This window comes from Schistocerca americana, chromosome 5, assembly GCF_021461395.2.
Source record: "Schistocerca americana isolate TAMUIC-IGC-003095 chromosome 5, iqSchAmer2.1, whole genome shotgun sequence".
Lineage (NCBI taxonomy): Eukaryota > Metazoa > Arthropoda > Insecta > Orthoptera > Acrididae > Schistocerca > Schistocerca americana.
The window spans coordinates 59,336,808-59,364,101 of NC_060123.1; the positions used below are offsets into that span (position 1 = coordinate 59,336,808).

A 27,294-nucleotide genomic window follows, 5' to 3' on the forward strand; every position below is an offset into this window, starting at 1 on the left:
TCTAGGAAAACTATAAGTATGGCTTTGACATTTGACCTGGCCTGACGAGCTTGTTTTGGTCTTGGGGAACCTCTCCTGACCCATTGTGAAGATAGAACCTTGGTCTCACCTTCAGAACCATAGACTCCCATCTCTTCACTAGCTGTGATTCCCTTAAGGAACATCTCATTCTAATTTTGCGCAATCCAAAAGCTCTTCACAGATTGTGAGGCGAAGGTCTTTCTGGTCGTGACTCATGAGGCGAGGGACGAATGCACCACATGCCACCAAGCACATGGTGCATTCTAAGATGCCACGTCAGGATTTCATAACATGATCCAACTGAAATGTTACGTTCTTCCGCAATCTCTCTTGGACATTCAGTCTTTGATTGGTACGCACAATTTTGTTGACGTTCCTGACATGAGCGCCATCGATAGATTTCCTGAACGAGGCTCATCTTTAACTTCTGTCCATCCATTTTTAAACTGTAAGAATCATTCGTAACACCAAGTATGGCTTAAGCACTCATCATTGCTTACTGCATCATGTGGTGTGTCTCTGTAAAGGTTCTCTTGAATTTCATACAAAATTTAATGCAGACACATTGCTCCTCTAACTCTGCTATCTCAGAATTTGCAAACTCTGCGACACAATGTTCTAATCAATACAGCAGTGAACAATAACTAACAGACATACAAAATGAAAGCTTTGGTAACTACACTTTAAACATAGGCATGTGCTGGGATGCCAGTTGCATTTTGCTCCAACATACCATTGTTGTGAAATTATGGATGTTTCGAAATTATTTTGAATAGACGTCGTACAGTGTCCCAAATGGGAAACGTGACTTGATTTGTGTTTGCAAAAATACATTAATGAACATTTGTGATGTAGGCTGCAAAGAAATAGAAGTGGTAATTTCTAAAAAGGATCAGGGTGACATAAGTTACTTTGACAACAGGGAATTTAATATACTCTCTAAGTATACAGATGACGATGAGTGCTGATTGAAAAATCATGTTAATTAATTTTCAAAGCCATTACTCAAAGGCAGAATTTAACACCCAATTTCTAAGTCCAGACTTGAATATCCACAAAATGTCAGTTGCATTTAATGAAATATTTCCAAACAACAAAGTTACATACATATTGTATAAGAAGGTCTTCAAGCAACAATTTCCTGAACTGAAATTCCATCACCCCGGGCTAGATAAATGTGAAAACTGTTGACAACCTGCAATGCGAAATTCGAGAATAAACTCTACAACGTTTACATGCAAAACATGCACGAGAATTGCACCTTTGTAAGTAGGTTGTGCGGAAAATGAGATGAATCCACAGTTGCTCTTACTTAAGTGCCAGGAAGTGAAATATCCGCTATTTCTATGGATTTGCAGCAAGTAGTGTATGTCCCTACACTTACTCATTCTGAAATGTGTTAACTTCGTCAGTTAAGCTGTTTTAATTTCTGCACCAGCTTAGGTGACATCCAGACTCCCTATGTGTGTGTTTATGGCATGAAGGTACTGTTAATAGTTAATAAAATAGCTTCATGTCTTATAAGTGTTATCAATCTTGTTATTATAGAACAAAAAGAACTACATTTGTTTAGTGCTAACTGAATAGGACAAAATAAAAACAGAGTAATGATGTATTTTTACCTATTTCTGATTTTCCTTGGAGTTTTTGAAGTTATTTAGCATAATTTTCTTGTTAGCAGTCAAGGCTATTTACAGTGAAACAGATAGTTTGCTCTTGTTGAGAAGCATAAAATAGTAATGAAGTCATTTGTCCCAGCAGAACTTGAAAAAGTGATTACATCAGCAAAAATATAAAGAATTTCAAAGTTGTACATATGGAGGCAATTTGTTGCAGAATTCTTAATTTTAATTAACAAAATGAACATAAAAAATGCCTCCTGGTACTGAGTAGATGTGAGATATCCTAGAGAAAATGTAATGAAAACAATTTTCAGTGATATAGAAGACCGGAAAGAATTTCATGTTTGAAAAAAAGGAAGACACAGAGGTATACACAGAAATCTGGGATACCTGTCCTGAAATGTCAAAATAGTATCACTGCTGGAAAGAAGAAAGATCTGTTGTCAGTGTTGGACTGCCTTCCTGAAGAAGTCAAGTCATTCTGCATTGAACTGTCAGGAATAATGGTGAAAAGTGTTCATATTCATATTGTTTAATGTCAGTTTTGTATTGATAAAGACATTTTGTTTTATTAGTGTTTGAAAAATATGTTTTTGCAAGATCAGTGACATAACATTTTCATGTTTCATATTGTTTAACACCAGTTTTTTATTGATGAAGACATTTTAGTTATATTATCATCTGACAGACATGTAGCAACCAGATCATTATGACCACCTCCCTAATAGCCAGTACGTCCACCTTTGTCATGGATAACAGTCTCAACGCATTGTGGCATGGGAGTAGTGAGGCCTTGGTAGGTCGCTAGAGGGAGTTGGTACCACATCTGCATACATGTCACCTAACTCCAGTAAATTCCGGGGAGGGGTTGGGGCAATGAGCTCTGACGCCAAATTCAGTCACATCCCAGATGTGTTTGATCGGGTTCAATTCCAGGAGTTTGGGGGTGAGCACCTCAGTTGGAACTTGTCACTGTGTTCCTGACCTTGTGACATAGTGCATTATCTTGTTGAAAAATTCCACTGGCATTGAGAAACATGATTGTCGTGAAGGATTATATGTGTCTGCAACCAGTGTATGAGACTATTTGGCCGCCATGGTACCTTGCACAAGCCCCATTTGACTCATGGATGCCCACGTGAATGTTCCCCAGAGCATAATAGAGCCACCACCAACTTACCACCATCCTGCAGTACAGGTGGCAGGGAGCTGTTCCCCTGTAACTGTGACCTCAGTTGCCTGAGACTGCAGTCGTGTGTGTGAGTTGTGTTTGCGTGAGTGCAACTTTCCTTTTCACAATATTGTTATTAACACACAGTATTGTTTATAATAGAACAGCAATGTTTTGTCATGTGACACCTTTGAGAATTATGCTCTTCAATTAGAAATTGCTTACTTAACCCTGCTTAAGTGGATGTTGCTGCCTTGTATTTCAGTCTTTCGGTCGTACATCTTGAATCATCAACTGTATATAAAGGCTGCTCATGGGGCCCACTACCTTGTCATTACAAGTTCTTCGGCTGGAATACTATCATAGTAAGAAGAGTTACTGCTTGTTGGTGACCGAGCGAGGTGACGCAGTGGTTTGCGCACTGGACTCGCATTTGGGAGGAAGATGGTTCAAACTCATGTCTGCCCATCCTGATTTAGGCTTACGTGATTTCCCTAAATCACTTCAGGCAAATGCTGGGATTGTTTGTTTGTAAGGGCACAGCCGACTTCCTTCTCCATTGTTCCCTAAACTGATGGGATTGATGACCTCCTTGTTTGGTCCCTTCCCACAATCAACCAACGAACCGCTTGTCATTTATCCAATGATTTTTGTGATCTCTTTGGCAATGGACTTGGTAAAAATAATGTGTGTTGGCGGTGATGGTGATGGAGCATGCAATACCTATCTAACTAAGTCTAAAGGATGTCTTTTAAATCGTCCTTTTTTCCCTATGTTTACAACTACTGTTGGAAGAATACATAAAGGTTAGTATCTAGTGATTTGAATTTATGATCTTCTGTCTCATTGCTACTGTCATCAGTTAGTTGATTATACTTGGTCATACCAACTTTATTTTTTGCTATAGACTGGAGTGGCAGTAAGTATTTGGATCAAGAAGGGAGGTGTGCCAGGGTAATCCATGCATTTGTGTAAACCGCTGTGCCAAGGTGGCTTAAGGGGAGCCGGAGGTGGTCAAATCCAAAAAAATTACGATTTTTTTTTCTTATATATATATATACCGAAAATTAATTGTAACATTCCTTTTTAATGTAAACTTTGAATTATTGTTCTACTCGCCCTAGAAGTGGAGTTATTACCATTCTCCCCCACGCCTGCATAGGAAATGGGTGTCCGCTGAATGCATCTAACACCCTCTCGTGACTTCCTGGTGAACTGCTTGGGATTTTCTCGGCCTGTTACGCATACAGCGCCTTATGTTACGCATACAGCGAGTGTGCAAGGGTTGGTTACATTGTTTTCTGTGACAAATGAAGCGCTAAGAGCGCGGAACATCGTTTCTATGCTGTTTACCGTTTGGAATTAGTTCAGTGTTGCGCCTGTTGGTAGTATTATACTTCTTGTGTAAAGCGTTGTCCTGGTTACGATGCCACATTTTAGTAACCGTGTATATAAGAAGAGGAAGAACGATACTACAATTACTGAAACAGTGCGTTCTTCTGCTAAGCAACACATGGCCGGCCATAGCCCTGTGACATCTTCTAGTAAGAAGCTGACTGGTGGAAGTGACAGATTTCGTGAATATGTTAGTGACAGTGATGATATTAACGAAGTACTGAATATTGGATTATTATCTTCTGTGCTGAAAGAAAGTGTTCTGTGCAAAATGTGTTCAAGTGTAGGAGTGGGACTAGAGATAACAAAGCACTTTGGTTTAGCTTGTGAGATGATGATAATCTGTGCATGTTGCAAGTATCAAGTGACTTTCTACAATTCACATGCCAGTCTCTTTGGTGAAAATGGACGATCTATAGTGTTTGATGTGAATGTTCGACTTGTGTGTGGTCTTCGATCCATTGGAAAAGGGCCTGCTGCTGGTAAACTGTTTTGTGGTATTAGGAACTTGCCATCACCTCCAAGCAAATTCGTCTCCGGCCATCCTGATTTAGATTTTCCGTGATTTCCCTAAATCGCTTCAGGCAAATGCCGGGATGGTTCCTTTGTAAGGGCACGGCCGATTTCCTTCCCCATCCTTCCCTCACCCGAGCTTGCGCTCCGTCTCTAATGACCTCGTTGTCGACGGGACGTTAAACACTAATATCTTCCTCATCCTCCAAGCAAATTTGGGTACTACTGTGAACTGGTAGGATCCTCTGTTGAAGATGTGGCTTTGAAAACCATGAAGGAAGCAGTGGAGGAATCTGTAGAAATGAACGGTGGTTCTAGGGATTTTGTAGTGGCATTAGATGGTTCCTGGCAAAAGAGGGGTCATAAATCCCTGAATGGGGTTGTAACTGCTACTTGTGGTGATAGTGCAAAAGTGATAGATGTTGCAATATTATCAAAACATTGTAGGTGCAAAAATAAAATCAAAGGAGAGCACAGTGGAACCTGTGAGGCAAATTTTAGTGGATCAAGTGGAGCAATGGAAGTGGATGGAGTGAAACAAATTTTTGAACGTTCAGTTCCCAGATACAACGTTAGGTACAAATACTACCTTGGGGATGGTGACGGGGATGGTGACTCCAAAGGTTTCAAGACTATAGAGGAACTGAAACCATATGGAAATTAATTTGTAGTTGAAAAGTTGGAATGCATTGGGCATGTGCAAAAGCGTATGGGTGCACAGCTTCAAAGGCTCAAACAAACTTTGGGTTCAAGTAAGCTCAGTGTTGGAAAGACAATAGGAGGGAGAGGCAGGCTTACTGATGAGGTGATTGAACGTCTACAGAGATACTATGGGTATGCTATAAGGCAAAATACTAGTAATGTTTGTGACATACGAAAAGCAGTGTGGGCATTATTCCTTCATACTGCCTCTTCCAATGAATACCCTCAACACAGCCTGTGCCCAAAAGATTCCTGGTGCAAATATAATGGTTTGCCAGCAGCTGTGATAAATGCAATAAAACCAATTTTTCATGACTTAGCACAGCCAGAATTGTTACACAAATGTCTACACGGAAAGACGCAGAATCCTAATGAGAGCGTATAAACAATTTGATTTGGAAAGTGATCCCTAAAAGGCTGTTTGTAAGCATAAAAACACTGCACTTTGGCATTTATGATTCAATAGCAACCTACAACCAAGGGAACAGTGTAAAGTGTGAAGTTCTGAAGGCATTAGGATTTACAGCTGGGGTGAACACTGAACGAGCACTAAGAACAGAGAAAGGATAAGAGGAGCAGAAAGAAGAGAAAGGCATATGAAGTATGATGGAACAACAGGCCAGAAAAGAAGACAGAAGAGGAAGCTTTTGGAGGATGAAGAAGAAGACCCTGATAATCCATCCTATAGTGCAGGAATGTATTGAGAAACTTTGGTAGCCATTTCCCGTAAATTAGAATTTTTCGAATATAAGGAACATTTTCTCAAAATCCACTCAAGCTAGAGAGATGAAATTTTTATACAGCACTCCTAGTGGTCAAACTTACATTGTAAAACAGCCATTTGGCAATATGTTCAGTAGTTTCATTTCAGTTTAATTATAAAGCAATTATTTGTAAATAAAAGTTTGGGTCATTAATAAAAAAAATAATTGGAAGGAAACTAGAAAAGATACTCCAAAATCCCTCTGTCATAACTGCAATACTAAACCACTCTATATATAAATTTTTCTATTTGGTAGTTTATTCATAAATGTTCCTCAAACTTAGTGATTTTAACATGGGCAGCATAGGCACCTCCGGCTCCCCTTAATGGCAAATGTACTTGCCTAATAAGCAGGAGACCTGGGATCAAGTCCCAGCCTTGGTACAGATTTTTACTCGCAGCTTCAATCTATATACATAAAAATGATACCTGTATGAGACCAGTAAAGCCTCTGACATTGTATCATTTCACTTTACTTTTTGTTTTGTGGTTAGTAATAATGTCTGCAAAGTACTACTTCAGTGTGACTTCATGGTGCGAGTTAATTACTATTGTCTCTGTGTGAACTCATCAGATTGTAGTGGCCAACAGTGTGTGGGAAAATTAGCAGGACTATTAATTTCAAAACTAACACTTTCATGTTTGTCATGTGAGAAGCAGAAATCTTTATTTAAACCTAAAAAGAAGATTAAAGGAGGATACAGTAAACAAGTAAAAAAAAATATCGATGTTACAAAATGTATAATGTTCTAACAGTGGACTTTAGATGAAAGTTCTTGATGTTGATGTGTTTCTGGAAGTGACATTTTTAACCTTAGTTACTCTATCTGTCACCATTCATTCTGTTAGTGGCCATGAAAATGTAACTTGTCAAATGACGGCTGTGGTTTACCAAATTGCATTCACTTTTTGTTGTTGATACAAAGGCCAGTTAAAAGTTAGTGACTGAGGTTGTGGCATACGTAAGAGGTGAAACAGTATTTATCTGGATGGAACCTGCATAGCTAGCAATACAGAACTGAAATGTCTACAAGTATCATGTGGTGACAAAAAAATGTCAGAATAAAATGCTGTATATAAGCAGGCATCAGCATGCAGAGGAGTTGCTCCCGTAACAGAAATGTGATGAGTGTACTGCTACTTGTTCTTATACTATCGATAGCACACTAGTGGAAGAAATGTTCTTTGATACCTCCATCCGAGACTAATGCCGACATCAGTAACATACATTCCAAAAAAGATGTGAAGGGGAGCTTCAGCAACTTGTTGATGCCTTGTTGTTACTGATAATACAAGACACTCTCACCAGGTAACACCAAAAGTATACTTGATGTTGGTTTGAAAATTGATTTTCAAATATTCTTTAGTATTCAGACAGGTGTTCCCTGGGAACCCGAGAACATTTCAAAATTACACCAGGAAACCATAATGTCACACAGTGTGGAAATTATTGTCTGTAGACATGAAAGATGGTGAATTTCCGTGTTCAGCAGGTAATATGATGTCTATTTCTTAGGCTGCTGTGTAGTTGGTAATTCCTCCAGTGTGTAGTAATTGCTGGAGAATATTACTTGTAAAGATACCTGGCAGGACTGCCTGGGTGGAACAGTTAATCAGAGCTGATATCACATTAATGGCTTTTACTTGACATCTGACCAAAAAGAACAGTTAATGTTTTGTGATTCTCTCTTTTATTATTTGTACCAGAACTACTTGTCAAGTATTTAAAGGACCAGATATCATTCAGGGGAAAATATGGGTAACTTCTGAAAGTAGGTTCCAGAACAGGTAGATTAGGCCGAGATCATACAACAAAAAACTAAATGTCAGATTGCACTGCACCTACATATTTATTTAGAGTATAAAGTTCATTCTTAATTTTCATAAATTTCAAGTTTGAGCTATAAGAATGTGGTGTTGGTGGTGTGGAGGACACAGTGACAGGGACTCCTTGGAAGATCTCTTTGAGATTTGGTAAGTAGTTCAGATAATTATCATGATCGTCATGTCTTTGTCCGTAGTGAGTGTGTGTGTGTGTGTGTGTGTGTGTGTGTGTGTGTGTGCGTTTGTTTGTTTTCCCTCATAGACTATACCTTATTAAGTACAAGTGAAGAACTATTTTTAATTGGTAAATTCGGATTTCTGGTGAATGTTACAGGCTGAATCCGGTTATGGCAGTGAGAACAACTTGAAACGTCACGGTAGTGCCGTATCGCTGACTTCAAACACTTTATCAACAGCTTCTACATCAAGTTTCAAGAAGGGTAGAGGTACAGCTTCAGAGATCGATTTGCTTTACAGCTCTTAATCTACTGTAGTTCTGTATGTGTACAGCTCCACCTGTCATGAACCATGGACCTTGCTGGCTTGGGGTGACTTGAGTGGAGCAGTACAGATAGCCATATTGTAAGTGCAGCCACATTGATTCTTGAAGAGAGCCTTTTCAGTAGTTGCAGGGGCAACCATCTAAATGACTGACTGAACCGCCCTTGTAGCACTAGCCAACACAGCTTTGCTGTATTGGTACTGCAAGCAGCTGAAAGAAAACAGAAACTACAACCACAGTTGTTCCTGAAGGAATGCAGCTCTTATGTGTGGTTGAATGATGATAGCGTTCTCTTGGGTAAAATATTCTGGAGGTAAAATAGTCATGCATTCGAAACTCAAGGCAGGGGACAACTTAGGAGGATACTGTCATCAGGGAAAACAAAATTCATTCTACGAGTTGGAGTGTAGAATGTTAAGTCCCTTAATTGGATAGAGAGGTTACAGAATTTAAGAAGGAAAATGGGTAGGTTGAAATTAGATACAGGGAAAATTAGTGAAGTTTGGTGGCAGTGTAAAGAGGACTTCTGGCCTGTTGATTACAGGGTTGTAAGTGTGAAGTTGACTAAGGATAATGCAGGAGTAGGTGTAATAATGAAAAAGAAAATAGAAATGTGAATAAGCTAGACATGATGCCGGCACCCATCATAGTAGTATTAGTTTATTGTATGGCAGATAGCTCCACAGATGATGAAGATATTGAAAAAAATGTATGATGAGAGAAAAGAAATTGTTCAGTTTAGTGAGTGAAAATTTAAAGGAAAGGGAGGAGAAGGAAAAATTGTAGGGGAATACTGACAGAAGAGGTGGGGGGGGGGGGGGGATGAAAGAAGTAGTAATCTGGAAGAATTTTGCACAGAGCTTAACTTAATCATTGCTAATGCTTGGTTTAAGACTCAAGAAACAAAGTTGTATACGTGCAAGAGCCTTCAGGAAACTAAGGTTTCTCATTAAATATGTAATCGTAAAGCAGAGATCTTGGAACCAGATTTTAAACTGTAAGACATTTCCAGGGGCGGGTGCGAACTGTGAGCTTAATTTATTGGTTATGAACTGTAACTTAAACATAAGAAATTGCAAAAAGTTAGGAAATTACAGAGATGGGACATGGATAATTTGATATACGTAAATCTGACATGGTGGACAGAGTTAGCAGGAGTCTGTGGCTGTTTGCTTATGATGGCGTAGTTTAGGGAAGGTGTCATCATTGAGTGACTGTAGGAGGATACAATATGACTAAGACAAACTCCATAGTTGGTGTGATGAATGGCAGCTAGCTCTAAAAGTAGACAAATGTAAGTTAATGCAGATGAATAGGAAAAACAAATTTATAATGTTAAGAGTACAGCATCAGTAGCATGCCACTTGACACAGTCACATGGATTAAATATTTAGATATAACATTGCAAAGCAATATGAAATGGAATGACCATGTAAGGATTGTTGTAGGGAAGGAGAATGGTTGACTATATTTTATTGGAAGAATTTTAAGAAACTGCATATAGGACACTAGGGCACCCCCATTGTTGAGTACTGTTAAGAGTATTTGGGATCTGCACCAGGTCGGATTAAAGGAAGACATTGAAGCAGTTCAGAGGCAGGCTGCTAGATTTGTTACTGGTAGTTTCGAACAACATGCAAGTATTACAGAGATGCTATGGGAACTCAAATGGAAATCATTGGAGGGAAGGCACCTTTTTTCCCCACAGGTATTGTTATTGAGAAACTCTAGAGAACTGGCATTTGATGCTGACTGCAGAACGGTTCTACTGCTGCCATCATACATTTCACATAAGGATCATGAAGATAAGATAGGAGAGATTAGAGCTCGTATGGAGGCATATAAACTGTTGTTTCTTTCTCTCTGTTTGCAAGTGGAATAGAAAAGGAAATTACTGTTAGAGTCACAAGTTCCCTTCCACCATGCACCCCACGGTGGCTTGCAGAATATGTATGTAGCTGCAAATGGAAGAACAAGACATTGTTGAGAGTTGCAGAGGGATCATTAGATAATAATTGACTGCAACAGGGGAAGCGAATACAGTAAAAGATGAAAGGAGAAAATACAAAAGTGCAGCAGATGAGGCAGGTGAAAGTGAATACAGGTGCCTAAGAGACGAGATTGGCAGAAATTGCAAAATTGGTAAGCAGCAAATGTTAGAGACAAATGAAAGGCTGTAGAAGCATGTATAACATAGCCTATATAGGAAGAGGAAAGGGGCCTATGGAGAAAAGACAAGCAACTGTATGTTTAATAAAAGCTGGCAAGTGCTAAATAAAGAAGGGAATATGCACTGAGGTGACAAAAGTCATGGGGTACCTCCTAATACCGTGTCGGACTTCCATTTGCCCGGCATAGTGCCGCAGCTCGACATGCCATGGACTCAACAAGTCATTGGAAGTTTCCTGCTGCCTCTATATCCATCCATAATTGTGAAAGAGTTTCGAGTACAGGATTTTGTGCACAAACTGAGCTCTCGATTATGTCCCGTAAATGTGTGTGGAATTCATGTTGGGCAGTCTGGCGTGACGATATGATTCGCTCGAATTGTCCAGAATGTCCTTCAGATCAGTTGTGAACAATTGTGGTCCAGTGATAGAGCATGTGGTAATCCATAAGCATCAACACGCAAGTTGCCCAATGTGGCATCAACTGGAAAGACTTGCAACTTGGCGGCCAAACATCCCCAGGTGGGGACTCGTGGCTGTCAATGCCATATGATTATCTCATTTTTCATCCATAAAAATTTCATTGCTGAACATTTGCACGTGGTCTCCAAGTAGCTGAACATAACCATTTTCCATCAGTGATTGGCTCAGTTGGGCCTGAGGAACCAGTCCTTTTCATTGGCTTGCACAGTGCCTTATTGACAACCTGGGTCTATGGTCTCATGGGATATGTGCCACACTCTAAAACCGTATGATCAGCTCTCATCAACTGAAATTGGGACTCAGTTGACCAGGCCACAATTTTCCAGTAACCTAGGGTCCAACCGAAATGGTCACGAGCACAGGTGAGCCACTGGAAGTGATGCTGTGCTGTCAGCAGAGGCACTCAAATTGGTCATCTGATGCCATTGCCCATTAACATCAATTTTCGTTGCACTGTCCTAACAGATTGCTTGTCTGTTAGAACTGACAACTCTACACAAACACCACTGCTTTCAGTCATTAAGTGAAGGCCGTCGGCTGCTGTGTGATGAGAGGTAATGCCTGAACTTTGGTATAACTGGCACACGCTTGACATTGTGTGGATGTCAGAATATTGAATTCCTCAAAGATTTCTTAAGTAGAATGTCCTATGTGTCAGCTTGAAGTACTATTCCACCTTCAAAGCCTGTTAATTCCCTTAGTGCAGCCATAATCATGTTGGAAATCTTTTTACATAAGTCACCTGAGTGCAAATGACAGGTCTGCCAATGCACTGCCCTTTTATAACTTGTGTATTACTGCCGCCATCTGTATGTTTGCATGTCGCTATCCCATGACTTTGTTGCTTCAGTGTATTTATGGACTCTACAAGGGAAATGAACAAGTAGATAATATTGTTGAAAGGGAAGTGGAAGCGTGTGAAAATGAGACAGGCGATATGGTACTGTGAGAAGAATTTGCGGAGCACTGGAAGATCTAAGTTGAAACAAAAGCCCTGGAGTAGTCAACGTCCCCTCAGAAATATTGAGATCCTTAGGACAGTCAGCCATGACATAACTATTTCACCTGGTGTGCAAGATGTATGAGAAAGGCAAAATACCTTAGAGTCATTCCGTGTCAGAGTTAAAAGGTGTCAACCTGACCCTCTTCAATTTTCATAAAATTTGTTGTGTTCCTTGCACATGACAAGAAAATGGCAAATACCAAATTGCAGAATTTTAGCACAAGTAAGATGAGACTAGTGGCCACTCAAAAGTTCTAAAAAGAGTGGAAAATTTGACAAACGCTGCTGACAAATATGACTGTAACTTCTGTTCTAATAAAGATAGAAACCTTCCTCTTCATAATATTGTTGCATTACGTCTCAGATTTTCCATTGTTTAGTACGTGCAACAATGTGTTGCATTAATGCAAAATAAATTGTTTTCAGACTCCAACATTATGACACCGAAAAACATGTTTATTGTTAAAAAGGTGGTGTTACAACATAGCATAGTAAGTTACTACAGTCAACAGACCAGTAGCAAGCATTTATAATATATAAGATCACGCAGTACGACATCTGACCTTCAATGATGTGAAACATAATAATACTCATCCCAGCCGAGCACCTGCTTGGTGGGTACAGTAAACAGATTCAGATTTATGAGAATGTGTCTTGCCCATAGTTAAGGCATCATGTTTCTCAGGGTATACATACAAAGGTGAAAGTGAAGGCCCACAAGAATGTAAGAAGCTACTTGAAACCTTTTTGGTATCCTCATTAACATTAAAAACACTTCTAAGTGGTACTGATGGCCTTTGTAGTCTGGTTCCTTCAACCCCCACAAACCAACAACTTCTAAACCAGTAGTGACGTTCATACATGCATACAACAAACCCTGTGATATCACTGAGATATTAGTTTTGTTGGGTCCTAGTTAGAGATTTATTTCTGATATCTAGCAAACTGGAGAAAACTTTCGTTTGGGTATTGTAGTGGCCAGTGGAAACTAGTATTGTTACTGTCAGTTGTAGGCTTAAACTAAATTATGTTCTTTTAAAATTTTTAAGGACAGAGGCTGTCCTCGCCCAAAACAATCTTTCTCTAGTTTCATTGTACAATTACATGAAAAATAGGGTAGTTTCAGAATTTTTGGACACTTACAAAACTACATTTTTGTAAGTTAGTGGTGTCAGTGTTTTGGATATGTAATTTAATTCGTAGGAAATCAACGTTTGTGTTTCACAGTTCAGTCAAAGAATACATCACCCCTGAATTTCAACACAAATAAATATGCGTTTTCGAGAATTTTTGGAAGCTACCATTGTCTTTGCATAATCTACGAGCAATTTGTAACAAATCGGGGTTAGTGATTTAGTTACTTTAACAGATTTTCTAACTTAATATTTTGTGTCATATCTAGTTTTCCCTTAAAGAGGAGTAGCCCTATATATTATCTGCATTTAACATAAATTAACTTGGTTTTCAAATTTGCTAACAGCTATAACTAACATCAAAACATTTTAGGAAACCAGTAACTCTTACCACAGGTGTTTGTGTTGCGTTAATAGAAATCTCATTTTGTGTATCTGTTTCAAATTATTCTTATAGGGATTAAGCAACTTTTTAGCTCAACAGATTAAAAGATAATCAGCGGGTTTAATTTAAACTCCCTTGTTCACAGCCTTGTAATACATTGCACGAGCCAAAATGCAGCCCCACTGTGAATGCTGTTCTCAAACACGGGATAAGTTGGTTCACATTCGTAAGCAGCTGGAAATCACTATGACTACTGTCAAACAATTGAGAGTTGTTGCGAATCGGTGTGTTGGAAGAGCTTCCGAGAATCGTGTACCTGTGATACCTGTAACAGTGGTACCTCAAGTGTTACCCTCTCCCGTGGGTCAAGTCTCCTCTTCAGGAAGTACAGGATCTGTCATTACCTGTCCACTTGACTGCGAGTGGTGTATCAGTGGTGGATTTAGGCACCATCTACAGGGTGGACGGGGACCAGAGAGGGCTCAACACGTCTTTCACTGGAACTGACCCAGTGGGTCTCATTTCACCTTTTTTGGGGAAACGTGTTTTGTCCGGCATCAGGAGGAGGTCTAGTAATCGTCGGCAGTTCAATCGTACGGTGAATGATGTTACCTCTTAGGGAAATGGCAGCAAGGGACTGGAAAGGACACTAGATGCACTCCGTGCATATGCCTGGGAGCCTCATTCAGTATGTTGAAGAGCCTATTCCGGCAGCCATTGAGGGAACAGGATTCAACCAATTGCAGATAGTGGTACACATCGGAGCAAATAATGCCTGTTGTCTGGGCTCCAGAGTCATTCTTTGTCATTCCAGCAACTGGCAGAGAAGTTTGAGAAGACCAGCCTTGCGCTTGGAGTTTCAACGAAGCTCACAGTTTGCAGCATTGTCCCCATAACTGATTGTGGCCCTTTGGTTCCGAGTCAAGTGGATGGACTGAACCAGAGACTTCAAAAGTTTTGCGACAATGTAGGTTGTGACTTCTGGACTTGTGTCATAGTGTTGAGAACCGTATGTTCCCCTAAATAAGTCAGGTGTGCACTTCATATCAGAGGCTGCTACTCAGGTAGCTGACTGTGTGTGGGGTGCACACAAGGTTTTTTTTTTTAGATTAGGCGACTCGGTCCAGTCCAGATAACGGTAGCTGTAAGAAACCCAGGAGTGTGAGTGTAAGATCAAAAGAAATGCCTCCCATAGGTGAGAGTATTAAAATCCTAATGGTAAACTGCCAAAGATTCGCAACAAAACCCCCGAGTTTGAAGTGCTCATGAAGAGCAGCGAAGCTCACATAATACTAGGTACAGAAAACTGGTTGAAACATAACATTGATAGCAGTGAGATTTTTGAGGAAAATTTAAGTTTATATTGAAAATGGGAAATGGAGATGGTGTATTCGTCACATTAGACAAGAAACTCAATTCCACTGAGATAGAAACTGTTGCCCTATGTGAGATTGTTTGGGGAAGACCCAATATCAGGGGTGGTCATAAAATGATAATTGGATCCTTCTATCGCACACCAGACTCGTCTCCTGATGTAAAAAAAAAACTTCAGAGAAAACCTCAGTATGTAAGTTCCCCAATCATACTATAATCATTGGTGGAGACTATAATCATCCAACAATTAATTGAGAAAATTACAGTTTTGTTAGTGGTGAGAGGGTGATACGACATTCAGTGAAACATTACTAAATGCCTTCTCTGAAAACTACCTAGAACAGATAGTTAGGAACCAGTCATGATGAAAACATGAGTGCTGTTCAAAAAGTAAGGTGACTTTTCAAATTGCGTGGGCAACATACACTAAGTGTTCAAAAGTATTTGGACACCTGGCTAAAAATTAGTTCGTGGTGCCCTCCATCGATGATGCTGGAATTCAGTATTGTGTTGGCCCACCCTTAGCCTTGAAGATGGCATCCATTCTTGCAGCTATACGTTCAGTAAGGTGCTGGAAGGTTTCTTGGGCAATGGCAGCCCATTCTTCATGGAGTGCTGCACTGAGGAAAGGTATCGATGTCAGTCAGTGAGGCCTGGCACGAAGTCGGTGTTGCGAAACATCCCAAAGGTGTTCTATAGGATTCAGGTGAGGACTCTGTTCAAGCCAGTCCATTACAGGGATGTTATTGTCATGTAACCACTCCGCCACAGGCCGTGCATTATGAACAGGTGCTAGATCATGTTGAAAGATGCAGTCGCCATCCCCAAATTGCTCTTCAACAGTTGGTAGCAAGAAGGTGCTTAAAAAATTAATGTAGGCGTAAGCTGTGATAGTGCCACGCAAAACAACAAGGGGTGCAAGCCCCCTCCATGAAAAACATGACCACACCATAACACCACCGCCTCCGAATTTTACTGTTGGCACTACACACGCTGGCATATGACGTTTACTGGGCATTCACCATACCCACACCCTACCATCTGGATTCATCACTCCACACAACGTTTTTCTACTGTTCAATCGTCCAATGTTTATGCTCCATACACCAAGTGAGGCATCGTTTGACATTTACTGGTATGATGTGTGGCTTATGAGCAGCTGCTCGACCGTGAAATCGAAATTTTCTCACCTTTGACGTAATGGTCATAGTACTTGCAGTGGATCCTGATGCAGTTTAGAATTCCTGTGTGATGGTCTGGATAAATGTCTGCCTATTACACATTACGACCCTGTTCAACTGTCTGCATTCTCTGTCAGTCAAAGATGAGGTCAGCCTGTACACTTTTGTGCTGTACGTGTCCCTTCACGTTTCCCCTTCACTATCACATCGTAAACAGTGGATCCAGGGAAGTTTAGGGTTGGGAAATCTCGCATACAGATTTGTGACACAAGTGACAGCCAATCACTTGACAATGTTCGAAGTCTGTGAGTTCTGCGAAGCGCCCCATTCGGCTCTCTCACAATGTCTTAAGACTACTGAGGTCGCTGACATGAAGTACCTGGCAGTAGGTGGCAGCATAATGCACCTAATATGAAAGACGTATGTTTTTGGGGGTGTACGGATACTTTTGATCACACAGTGCACATTCGACTATCGATCTGTTTTTGTTATATTGGTACACATGTCCCGAACATATGTTCACAGTTTCAGGTGTACAGCACACTTCATTTGTTTTTGACAGATAGAAAGGTTAGACTTGTCTTAGTGTGCTCAGTGAATTTGGATTATTAAAAAAAAAATGGAGGAAAGAAATTGCATCGTATTTTGTGTGAAAAATGGAATCAAGTGCTCTAAAATACTGGAAATGTTGACAGTGGCATACGGTGATTCAAAATGGTTCTGAGCACTATGGGACTCAACATCTGAGGTCATCAGTCCCCTAGACTTAGAACTAGTTAAACCTAAGGACATCACACACATCCATGCCCGAGGCAGGATTCGAACCTGCGACCATAGCAGTAGCGCGGTGCTGGACTGGAGCGACTAGAATCGCATGGCCACTGCGACCGGCTTCCAAGTGGTACAAGCTCTTTCAAGATAGAAGATGCCAAGGATGAACTTCACTCTGGATGTTCCAGTATGTCAACAACAGATGATAACTTCGAAGCTGTGAAGAAAATTGTTTTGGAAAATTGTCGAATTACTGTAAGAGAAGTTGCTGAGGATGTTGGCAACTCAGTCGGCTCATGCCATTCAATTTTTTCAGGCATTTTGGCCATGAGACATTTCAGCAAAGTTTGTTCCAAAGCTTCTCAATATTGATCAGAAGAACCGCCGCATGAACATTGCTCAGGGGCTCGTGAATGACATCAATGATGATCCTTATTTGCTCAGAAGAGTCATAAATGGTGATGAAACGTGGGTATACAGTTATGACGTTGAAACCAAAGCCCAATCTAGGCATCCCAGAGAACCAAGACCAAAGGAAGCACGTCAAGTTCGATGAAATGTTAGTGCCCCCCCCCCCCCCCCCCCCCCAATTACAATGGCATAGTGCATCATGAATTTTTGACTCCAGGTTGTACAGTCAGTAAGGAGTATTACATTGATGTTATACGTCGTTTGCGAGAAGCAATACGCAAAAAACACCCGGGTTTGTGGAAAAACAATTCATGGCTTTTGCATCACACCAATGCACCTGCTCATTCATTGTTGCTTGTGAGAAACAGTTTGGCCAGAAACAACACGATAATCATGCCTCAGCCACCATATTCACTACATTTGGCCCCCCCCTGTGACTTTTTCCTTTTCCCAAAACAGAAGAGACCTATGAAAGGACGACGATTTTCAGTGATTGGGGAAATAAAAACTGCATCACTGGAAGTACTCAAGGCTGTACCAAAAAATGCTTGTGAAAAGTGCTTTGGGGATTGGAAGAAGTGTTGGCACAAGTGTATTGTATTTGAGGGGGATTACTTTGAAGAGGAAAACATAAGTATTCATGAATAAATAAGTATTTCTTCATAAAAATTTAAAGTCACCTTACTTTTTGAACACAACTCGTATATTGCATCTAATGGCAACAAATAGACCTGATCTCTTTGAGGATATCCACATCAAAACTGGTATCAGTGACTGTGGTGTGGTTATGGCAACAATGATTGCAAAGAGTAAACTAGTTAAAAAATCAGCCAGTAGTGTCGTATGTCAATGAGAAGTCCGAAACATTCAGCACAGGTCAGGAGCATGTAGAGGAACTCTCGCTCAGGTTTAAAAGAATAGTTGACCGTGTCCTGCATAGATATTTGCCCAGTAGAACAGTTCACAATGGGATGGAACATCCATGGTGGACAGTCACTGTAAAGAAACTTTTAAAGAAACAGAGATTACTGCATAATAGGTGTAAAACAAAGCAAAGGGCTATAGATAGAGAGATGCTGAATGAATGTGTTTGGCTGTCAAGAGAGCTATATGTAATACCTTCAATGTCTACCATAGCAGACTATTGTCAAATGACATTTCACAAAATCGAAAAAAATTCTGGTTGTATGTAAAGGCTGTTAGTGGCAACAAAGTTAGTCTCCAGTCCCTAACAAATGAGACAAGAACTGAAATTTAGAGTAGTAAAACAAAAGCTGAAGTGCTTAACACAGTTTTTTTTTCAAATGTTCCTTTACACACACACACACACACACACACACACACACACACACACACACACACGCACACATAATTGCCCCAATTTAATCTTCATACCGCTGAAATGGTGAATGAAATAATTATTAGTGTCACTGGTGTTGAAAAAGAGCTGAAATTGTTAAAACTGAACAAAGCTTCAGGCCCCGACGGAATCCCTGTCAGATTCTGTACTGAATTTGCAACTGAATTAGCCCCTCTGCTCGCTATAAGCTATTGTAGATCACTCGAGCAAAAAACCATGCCATAGGTCTTGGAAAAACGCACAGGTCACACTCGTCTGCAGGAAGGGTAGTAGAAGTGATCGAGGAAACTGCTGTCCAAGATCCTTGACATTGTTGCAGAATATGTTATGAGCTCAAAAACAATGAGGTATCTTATAAAATGACCTCCTCAGTGTCAACCAGATGGGTTTCGGAAACATCAGTCACGTGAAACCCAACTCGCGCTTTTCACACACGACGTACTGAGAGCTTTGGATCAAGACAGCCAGCAAGTAGATGCAGTGTTTCTTGATTTCCGAAAAGCATTAACTCACTACTGCACCTATGCTTAATGTCAAAAGTATGATCATATGGGGTATCAAGTGAAATTTGCGACTGGATTGAGGAGTTTCTGGCAGGGAGGCCATGTTATCTTGGATGTAGAGTCATTGTCAGATGTAGAAGTGATTTTGGGTGCGTCCCAGGGAAGTGTGTTGGGACCCTTAAACTGTTCATGTTGCATATTAATAGCGTGCAGACAATATTAATAGTAAAATCAGGCATTTTGCAGATGATGCAGTTATCTATAATGAAGTACTATCTGTGAGAAGCTGCATAAATATTCAGTCAGATCTTGAAAAGATTTCAACATGTTGCAGAGATTTGAAACTTGCTTAAATGTTCAGAAGTGTAAAATTTGCACATCACAAAATTAAAAAAAAACATCATGTCCTATGACTATAATATCAGCGAGTCACTGTTGCAATCAGTCAACTCATACAAATACCTGGATGTAACACTTTGTAAGGATATGAACTGGAATGATAACATAGGTTCAGTCTTGGGTAAAGCAGCTGGTGGACTTCGGTCTATTGGTAGAATACCACGAAAGATCAGTGTGTCTCCAAAAGAGATCGTTAGCAAATCACTCTTGCAACTGGTTCTAGAGTATTGCTTAAGTGTGTGGAACCTATACCAAATAGGGCTTATAGGAGATATCAAACATACACGGAGAACGGCTGCATGAATAGTCAAAGGACTGTTTAATCCTTGGGAGAGTGTCACAGAGATACTGAAGGAACTGGACTTGAAGATTCTTGAATATAGAAGTAAACTATCCTAAGAGTCTGTAAACAGAGTTTCAAGAACCGATTTTAAATTTGAAAAAAACTGTGTTAAGCACTTCAGCTTTTGTTTTACTACTCTAAATTTCAGTTCTTGTCTCATTTGTTAGGGACTGGAGACTAACTTTGTTGCCACTAACAGCCTTTACATACAACCAGAATTTTTAAATGATTGCTCTAGGGATATACTACAATCCCCTATGTATTGCTCACACAGGGATCATGAGGATAAGCTTAGAATAATTTCTGCAAGCACAGTGGCATTTAAACGATCATTCCGTCCTTGCTCCATATGTGAATGGAACAGGGAGAGATCCTAATAACTGGTACAATGGGAGGTACCCTCTGCCATGCACTTCACAGTGGTTTGCAGAGTGTAGGTGTAGATGTAGAATAACACTATGTAACTTGTGGGTACATGCAATTGTGTCAATTTGTGCAAACCATTCTTGAAGGAGATATTCTTCTTCATCATACTCACTGTTCGTTGTGTAATGTAAGTGACACACTGCTATGTTCTTGGAGCACCATTCAACCAGTAGTCTGGGTGTCATTAACTGAGAGTTGTAGTTGCACAGCATACTGGCATGGGCAGCACGTCTCTTGATAATACTCGTTGTACCATCACATGGTTCTTTGGCATGTGATGCAGCAAAGAAATGGCACTCCGCAGAGATATAAAAGTCGGCCTGATGAAAAGTTATCCTTACAAAGTGTTACATCCAGGTATTTGTATGAGTTGACTGATTGCAACAGTGACTCGCTGATATTATAGTCATAGGACGTACTGGGCTGCAGCACATCAGAGAAGTAGTGCACATATTTGGGTGTTCTATGGAAATGGGATCTCATGAAGCTAACCAAGTGAGGCTGAAAAAGATAATCACTCACTGTGTATTGTCTAAAGCATTCCGATATTATAACAGAGGAAATGTGATCAGTTGCACAGTTTTCTGGATGTCTATAATAAACAACAGATGGGTGAATGGTGGCCTGTGCATTGTTCCAATGAAAACCCTGTACCTCCTCCTGCAGGACAAGTGCAAAATCACATATTATAATGTATTCATTGTCACAAAGTGTCTCTTTCAGATGTTGTAGAAATTCAGACTGTTGGGTGACTCTGAAGGAATGCATCATCATCATCATCATCATCATCATTTAAGACTGATTATGCCTTTCAGCGTTCAGTCTGGAGCATAGCCCCCCTTATACAGTCCCTCCATGATCCCCTATTCAGTGCTAACATTGGTGCCTCTTCTGATGTTAAACCTATTACTTCAAAATCATTCTTATCCGAATCCAGGTACCTTCTCCTCAGTCTGCCCCGACTCCTCTTACCCTCTACTGCTGAATCCATGAGTCTCTTGGGTAACCTTGCTTCTCCCATGCGTGTAACATGACCCCACCATCTAAGCCTGTTCGCCCTGACTGCTACACCTATAGAGTTCATTCCCAGTTTTTCTTTGATTTCCTCATTGTGGACACCCTCCTGCCATTGTTCCCATTTACTAGTACCTGCAATCATCCTAGCTACTTTCATATCCGTAAGCTCAACCTTGTTGATAAGGTAACCTGAATCCACCCAGCTTTCGCTCCCATACAACAAAGTTGGTCGAAAGATTGAACGGTGCACAGATAACTTAGTCTTGGTACTGACTTCCTTCTTGCAGAAGAGAGTAGATCGTAGCTGAGCGCTCACTGCATTAGCTTTGCTACACCTCGCTTCCAGTTCCTTCACTATGTTGCCATCCTGTGAGAACATAAGTACTTGAAACCGTCCACCTGTTCTAACTTTGTTCCTCCTATTTGGCACTCAATCCGTTTATATTTCTTTCCCACTGACATTACTTTCGTTTTGGAGATGCTAATCTTCATACCATAGTCCTTACATTTCTGATCTAGCTCTGAAATATTACTTTGCCAACTTTCAATTGAATTTGCCATCACAACTAAGTCATCCGCATATGCAAGACTGCTTATTTTGTGTTCACATATCTTAATCTCACCCAGCCAGTCTATTGTTTTCAACATATGATCCATAAATAACATGAACAACAGTGGAGACAGGTTGCAGCCTTGTCTTACCCCTGAAACTACTCTGAACCATGAACTCAATTTACCGTCAACTCTAACTGCTGCCTGACTATCCATGTAAAGACCTTTAATTGCTTGCAAAAGTTTGCCTCCTATTCCATAATCTTGTAGAACAGACAAGAACTTCCTCCTAGGAACCCTGTCATATGCCTTTTCTAGATCTATAAAGCATAGATACATTTCCCTGTTCCACTCATAACACTTCTCCATTATTTGCCGTAAGCTAAAGATCTGGTCCTGACAGCCTCTAAGAGGCCTAAACCCACACTGATTTTCATCCAATTGGTCCTCAACTAGTACTCGCACTTTCCTTTCAACAATACCTGAGAAGATTTTACCCACAACGCTGATTAAAGAGATACCTCTGTAGTTGTTACAATCTTTTCTGTTTCCATGTTTAAAGATTGGTGTGATTACTGCTTTTGTCCAGTCTGATGGAACCTGTCCCGACTCCCAGGCCATTTCAATTATCCTGTGTAGCCATTTAAGACCTGACATTCCACTGTATTTGATGAGTTCCGACTTAATTTCATCCACCCCAGCCGCTTTATTGCACTGCAATCTATTGACCATTTTTTCCACTTCCTCAAATGTGATCCTATTTCCATCATCATTCCTATCCCATTCTACCTCGAAATCTGAAACTTTGCTGATCGTATTTTCACCTACATTATGCAACTCTTCAAAATATTCCCTCCATCTGCCCAAGGCGTCCACAGGATTCACCAGCAGTTTTCCTGACCTGTCCAAAATACTTGTCATTTCCTTCTTACCTCCCTTTTGAAGACTGCTAATTACACTCCAGAATGGTTTTCCAGCAGCTTGACCCATAGTCTCCAACCTGTTTCCAAAGTCTTCCCAAGATTTCTTCTAGGATGCTGCAATTATCTGTTTGGCTTTGTTTCTTTCTTCAACATAACTTTCTCTGTCTACCTGGGTTCTGGTATGTAGCCATTTTTGATACGCCTCCTTTTTCCTACAGGCTGCCTTGACTGTGTCATTCCACCAAGCTGTTTGCTTCATCCTACTTTTACACACTACTGTTCAAAGATATTCTTTAGCCACTTCTAGTACTGTGTCCCTGTACCTTGTCCATTCCTTTTCCAATGACTGTAATTGACTACACTCAACAAACTGGTACCTTTCTGAGATCGCTGTTATGTACTTGTGCCTGATTTCCTTATCCTGAAGCTTCTCCACTCTTATCCTCCCACATATGGACCTGACCTCCTGCACTTTCGGCCTCACAATCCCAATTTCACTGCAGATTAAATAATGATCAGTGTCATCAAAGAATCCCCTGAATACACGTGTGTCCCTCACAGCCTTCCTGAATTCCTGATCTGTTATTATATAGTTAATGACAGATCTGGTTCCCCTGCCTTCCCAAGTATACGGGTGAATGTTCTTATGTTTAAAAAAGGAGTTTGTGATTACTAAGCCCATACTGGCACAGAAATCCAAGAGTTGTTTCCCGTTCCTGTTGGCCTCCATATCCTCTCCAAATTTACCCATAACCTTTTCATACCCTTCTGTTCGATTTCCAATCCTGGCGTTAAAATCACCTATGAGCAGAACACTGTCCTTGTCCTTTACTCTAACAACTGCATCTCTGAGTGCCTCATAAAAACTATCCATCTTATCTTGATCTCTCCCTTCACAATGCGAATATACTGACACAATCCTAATTTTCTTGCTAAACACTGTCAAATCTATCCACATCAGTCGTTCGTTTACATACCTTATTGCAACTACGCTGGATTCCATTTCTTTCCTGATGTAAAGCCCTACACCCCATTGTGCTATTCCTGCTTTGACTCCTGACAGGTAGACCTTGTATTCTCCCACTACCTCTTCTTTTTCACCCCTTACCCGAATGTCACTAACAGCTAAAACGTCCAGCCCCATCTTACTTGCAGTCTCTGCCAGCTCTACCTTCTTCCCAGAGTAGCCCCCATTGATATTAATAGCTCCCCATCTCATTACCATTTGTTTGCCAAGTCGTATCTTAGGAGTCCCTGGTTTGTCAGTTAGAGGTGGGACTCCGTCACCTCCGAAGGTCCGAGGCATTTTGCTCTGATTGTTGCCAGCATCATATTGAAAGTACCAGGGAAGCAGGTTGCTAGCCTTACTTGCCCCGAGTCCCATTGGGTTTTACCCCTAACGGCTGAGGGACTAACCGGTGGATTTGGTAGTCTTTGCCGTATGAGCACAAAGGTGACCACGACTCAGAATATGTCCGAGATGCCCAGCCTTATTCCAAAGTAACTGGTATCCCAACTGTCGGGACCACTCATACGTTGCCCGTGGTTCATGAACTAGGACATGACTACAGGAAGGAATGCAACAGAAACTTTTTTTAATTTGTCTACAAGGTTTTCCAAGAAGTCTTCCACAGATGATACACAAGTCTGGCGAGTTGTTCTATCTGTAGATGCCCACAGTTTATATGCTATTTCATCAATTCCATCTTCATCAAACGACTCTTGCAGGTGTGTCATGGTAGAATGTGTACCTGCGCAGTTATCGCTGTGAACATATAATATTTTGACTGTGAAGGTTTACAAATGATCAGAGCAAGACAGTTTAGGTGCTAAGTTGACTGTCTGTTTCATGTGTCAACTCTTTTAATCTGGAACCTTCCAAAATGATTTCACATTTTGGTGAATACTGCAAACACACACACACACACACACACACACACACACACACACACAAACAGTGAGTACCAGTTGCACCAGCCAAAACACAGTTCTTGGCTCACAACTGACAGAATTTCGATAACTGTGTTTTCAATTCTGGGTGTTCACCTTTGAATGCCTGATACAGTTCATGCAGGTTTCCCAACATTAGCCATTTTTGTTTATGAATCCTGGAACCATTTTCCTTGACAGAAACAAAATCCTTCTTCCCAGGCAAAAAGCAGCTTATATTGTCTCTATTGTAGCATTTTGTGACACCATTCACAATTTCTTCACTTAAGACACGTTTAGATATTGGATTGGGGGTTGCTAAGATACCACAATCTTTGACAAATTGTTTTGCTTTTCTCACTAAATAGTTAGAGGCTCCAAATTCGTTTTCAATCCTTTTAATGCTTCAACTTTTTGGAAGGAGGTCAAAATTTGGATCTTCCCACTGCTTGTGGTGCTGGTACCTAATTTGTCTTTCAATTGGATTATCATTTCAGATTCAAAATTTGTTTCATAATCTGCAATTTCTTCCACACTAGGTACTTATACCTCAGACACTTGCTCGGACTTTTTCTGCACATACGTTTTTTCTCCCAGTCTCTTCTTTTTCTCAGGGGACTCACCAAGATATAAGAAACTATCATTTAATGCATCTAAAGCAATTTTTGTGGCTACAGATGTGTCTGACTCATCTGAGGAGCTATGCAGGTTTGTGATTTACACTTGTTTCAATGTAGTTGGGTCAGCCACAAGCCCTTATCCCCGAGTTAATTTCTTCTACATTTATCACATACTTTGTAGTCTGTCATTGCGCCACCGATCGTATCAACCATCCACATTTACACTTTATGTGGATTTTTTAAAAATTGTATAGGGAGACATAAGAACAGAATACAGTAAGTAGGTGCAAATGAATGTAGGTTGCAGTAGTTATTCGGAGAGGAAGAGGCTTGCACTGTCTAGACATGCATGGAGAGCTGCAGAGAACCAATCTTCGGACTGAAGACAGCTGCTGCTGCTGCTGCTGCTAGTACTACTACTACTACTACTACTACTACTACTACTACAACAATTTGTATTCAAGTAAGATACATACCCCATTAAGAAAACCAGAGTTTGAGGCAGTTGTTTTACTGCAAAGAATTTGTACACTGTCTTCAGTACCCATAATACATTAATGCATTCATAACAGCATTGGCTTCCTCGTTACCAGAACCATTCTGTAATTTTGGAAGACCTATGAGCTGTTCTCTGTTCCCAAATGCAACAGTTATTGGAAGCCTTTCTTATTTTGGGTCCCTGACATTTAGTGGTGGCAACAGTGTATCAACCCAATAAACAGTCAGAACTGCAGGGATATCATTCTTGAAAACAGATTTTATTGTTTCAGAGTGTTCTCTTCTGCTGTCTGATTCTGTGAAGAGAAGATGATTAATACATAGCTCTTCAGTGTTGTGACCAATTGTGTCTGCAGTCACCTGAAGAATATATACAGGATCTCTTACACTCAGCTGACATTTGTCCAAGTCAGCTGTTAACTTTTCAGTAATAAAATCTTTGCACCTTGCCTTGCAGCAATTTCTTGTGAACTGATGATGCTTTATCTGATTCCTGAGATGAAGAAGAAGGAAGTACAGCAGAAGATGTGGAAGTAGATGTTGTGCGCATTTGTTTTTCTTGCTTTTTCTCATCTTCAAGCTTTCTCTGCCTCACCTTTTCTGCTTTATCCACAAGTATTCAATCTACCCTTTTGAGGTAGCCTTTACGTCCTGGCTCTCTCTGTCGAAGTAACAACAACCTGTCTTCTTCTGACTTGCTTGGCACTTACAATTTCAAATAAACTGTCCAAACCATTTATAGTTCTGTTCGCAGCACTTAAGCACGTCTTGACACTTCTTTGTAATTTTCTCAACTCTGAATGCAAGTTAAAAAGTTTTTCTTCCAAAGTATAATGCACTCTTGAACCATAAGATTTGGACTTTTACTAATTGTTAAGTTTTACTTCCAGTATGTTATAAAATAAAAACTTCTATCACTTGTCCACTTGACAGTAACTCGTGTCCGGTTATTTGGTGTATATAGCTCCTGTTAAAAACACACATTGCTTGGCGCTGTGTAACTGATGCGATATGTTAGGCAGCGACTGGAAAATACATTCAATGCGATCAATAAAAAACAAACAAGTGAAATTAGCATGACATCTGCAAACAGTGTGAAAGATTGTATTCCTCATTAGAGTTTGTACTCAAGTCTGCATGGGCTACAGTGTTTCAGTCACAATACAATTTTGTACAGACTTGTTTTTGAGTCATTCAGACAGTACTAAAGGGTGAGCACTCACATACTAAAGTCAGAAAGTAATGTACATATATACACTTTTCGTCCTAAAGGACATTTGAAAACACAATTCAAAACAAGTC

At 40.3% G+C, this 27,294-nt stretch overlaps 1 protein-coding gene across 1 annotated transcript in view; it reads left to right on the forward strand.

The window, feature by feature from the left end:
* Positions 1-27,294, forward strand: part of LOC124615912 (ceramide transfer protein) — a 210,772-nt gene that overhangs the window by 67,473 nt on the left and 116,005 nt on the right. The window contains exon 3 of the mRNA XM_047144090.1: positions 8,346-8,457. Within this exon, the coding sequence (XP_047000046.1) occupies positions 8,346-8,457 (112 nt within the window). The remainder of the gene's footprint in view (positions 1-8,345; positions 8,458-27,294) is intronic.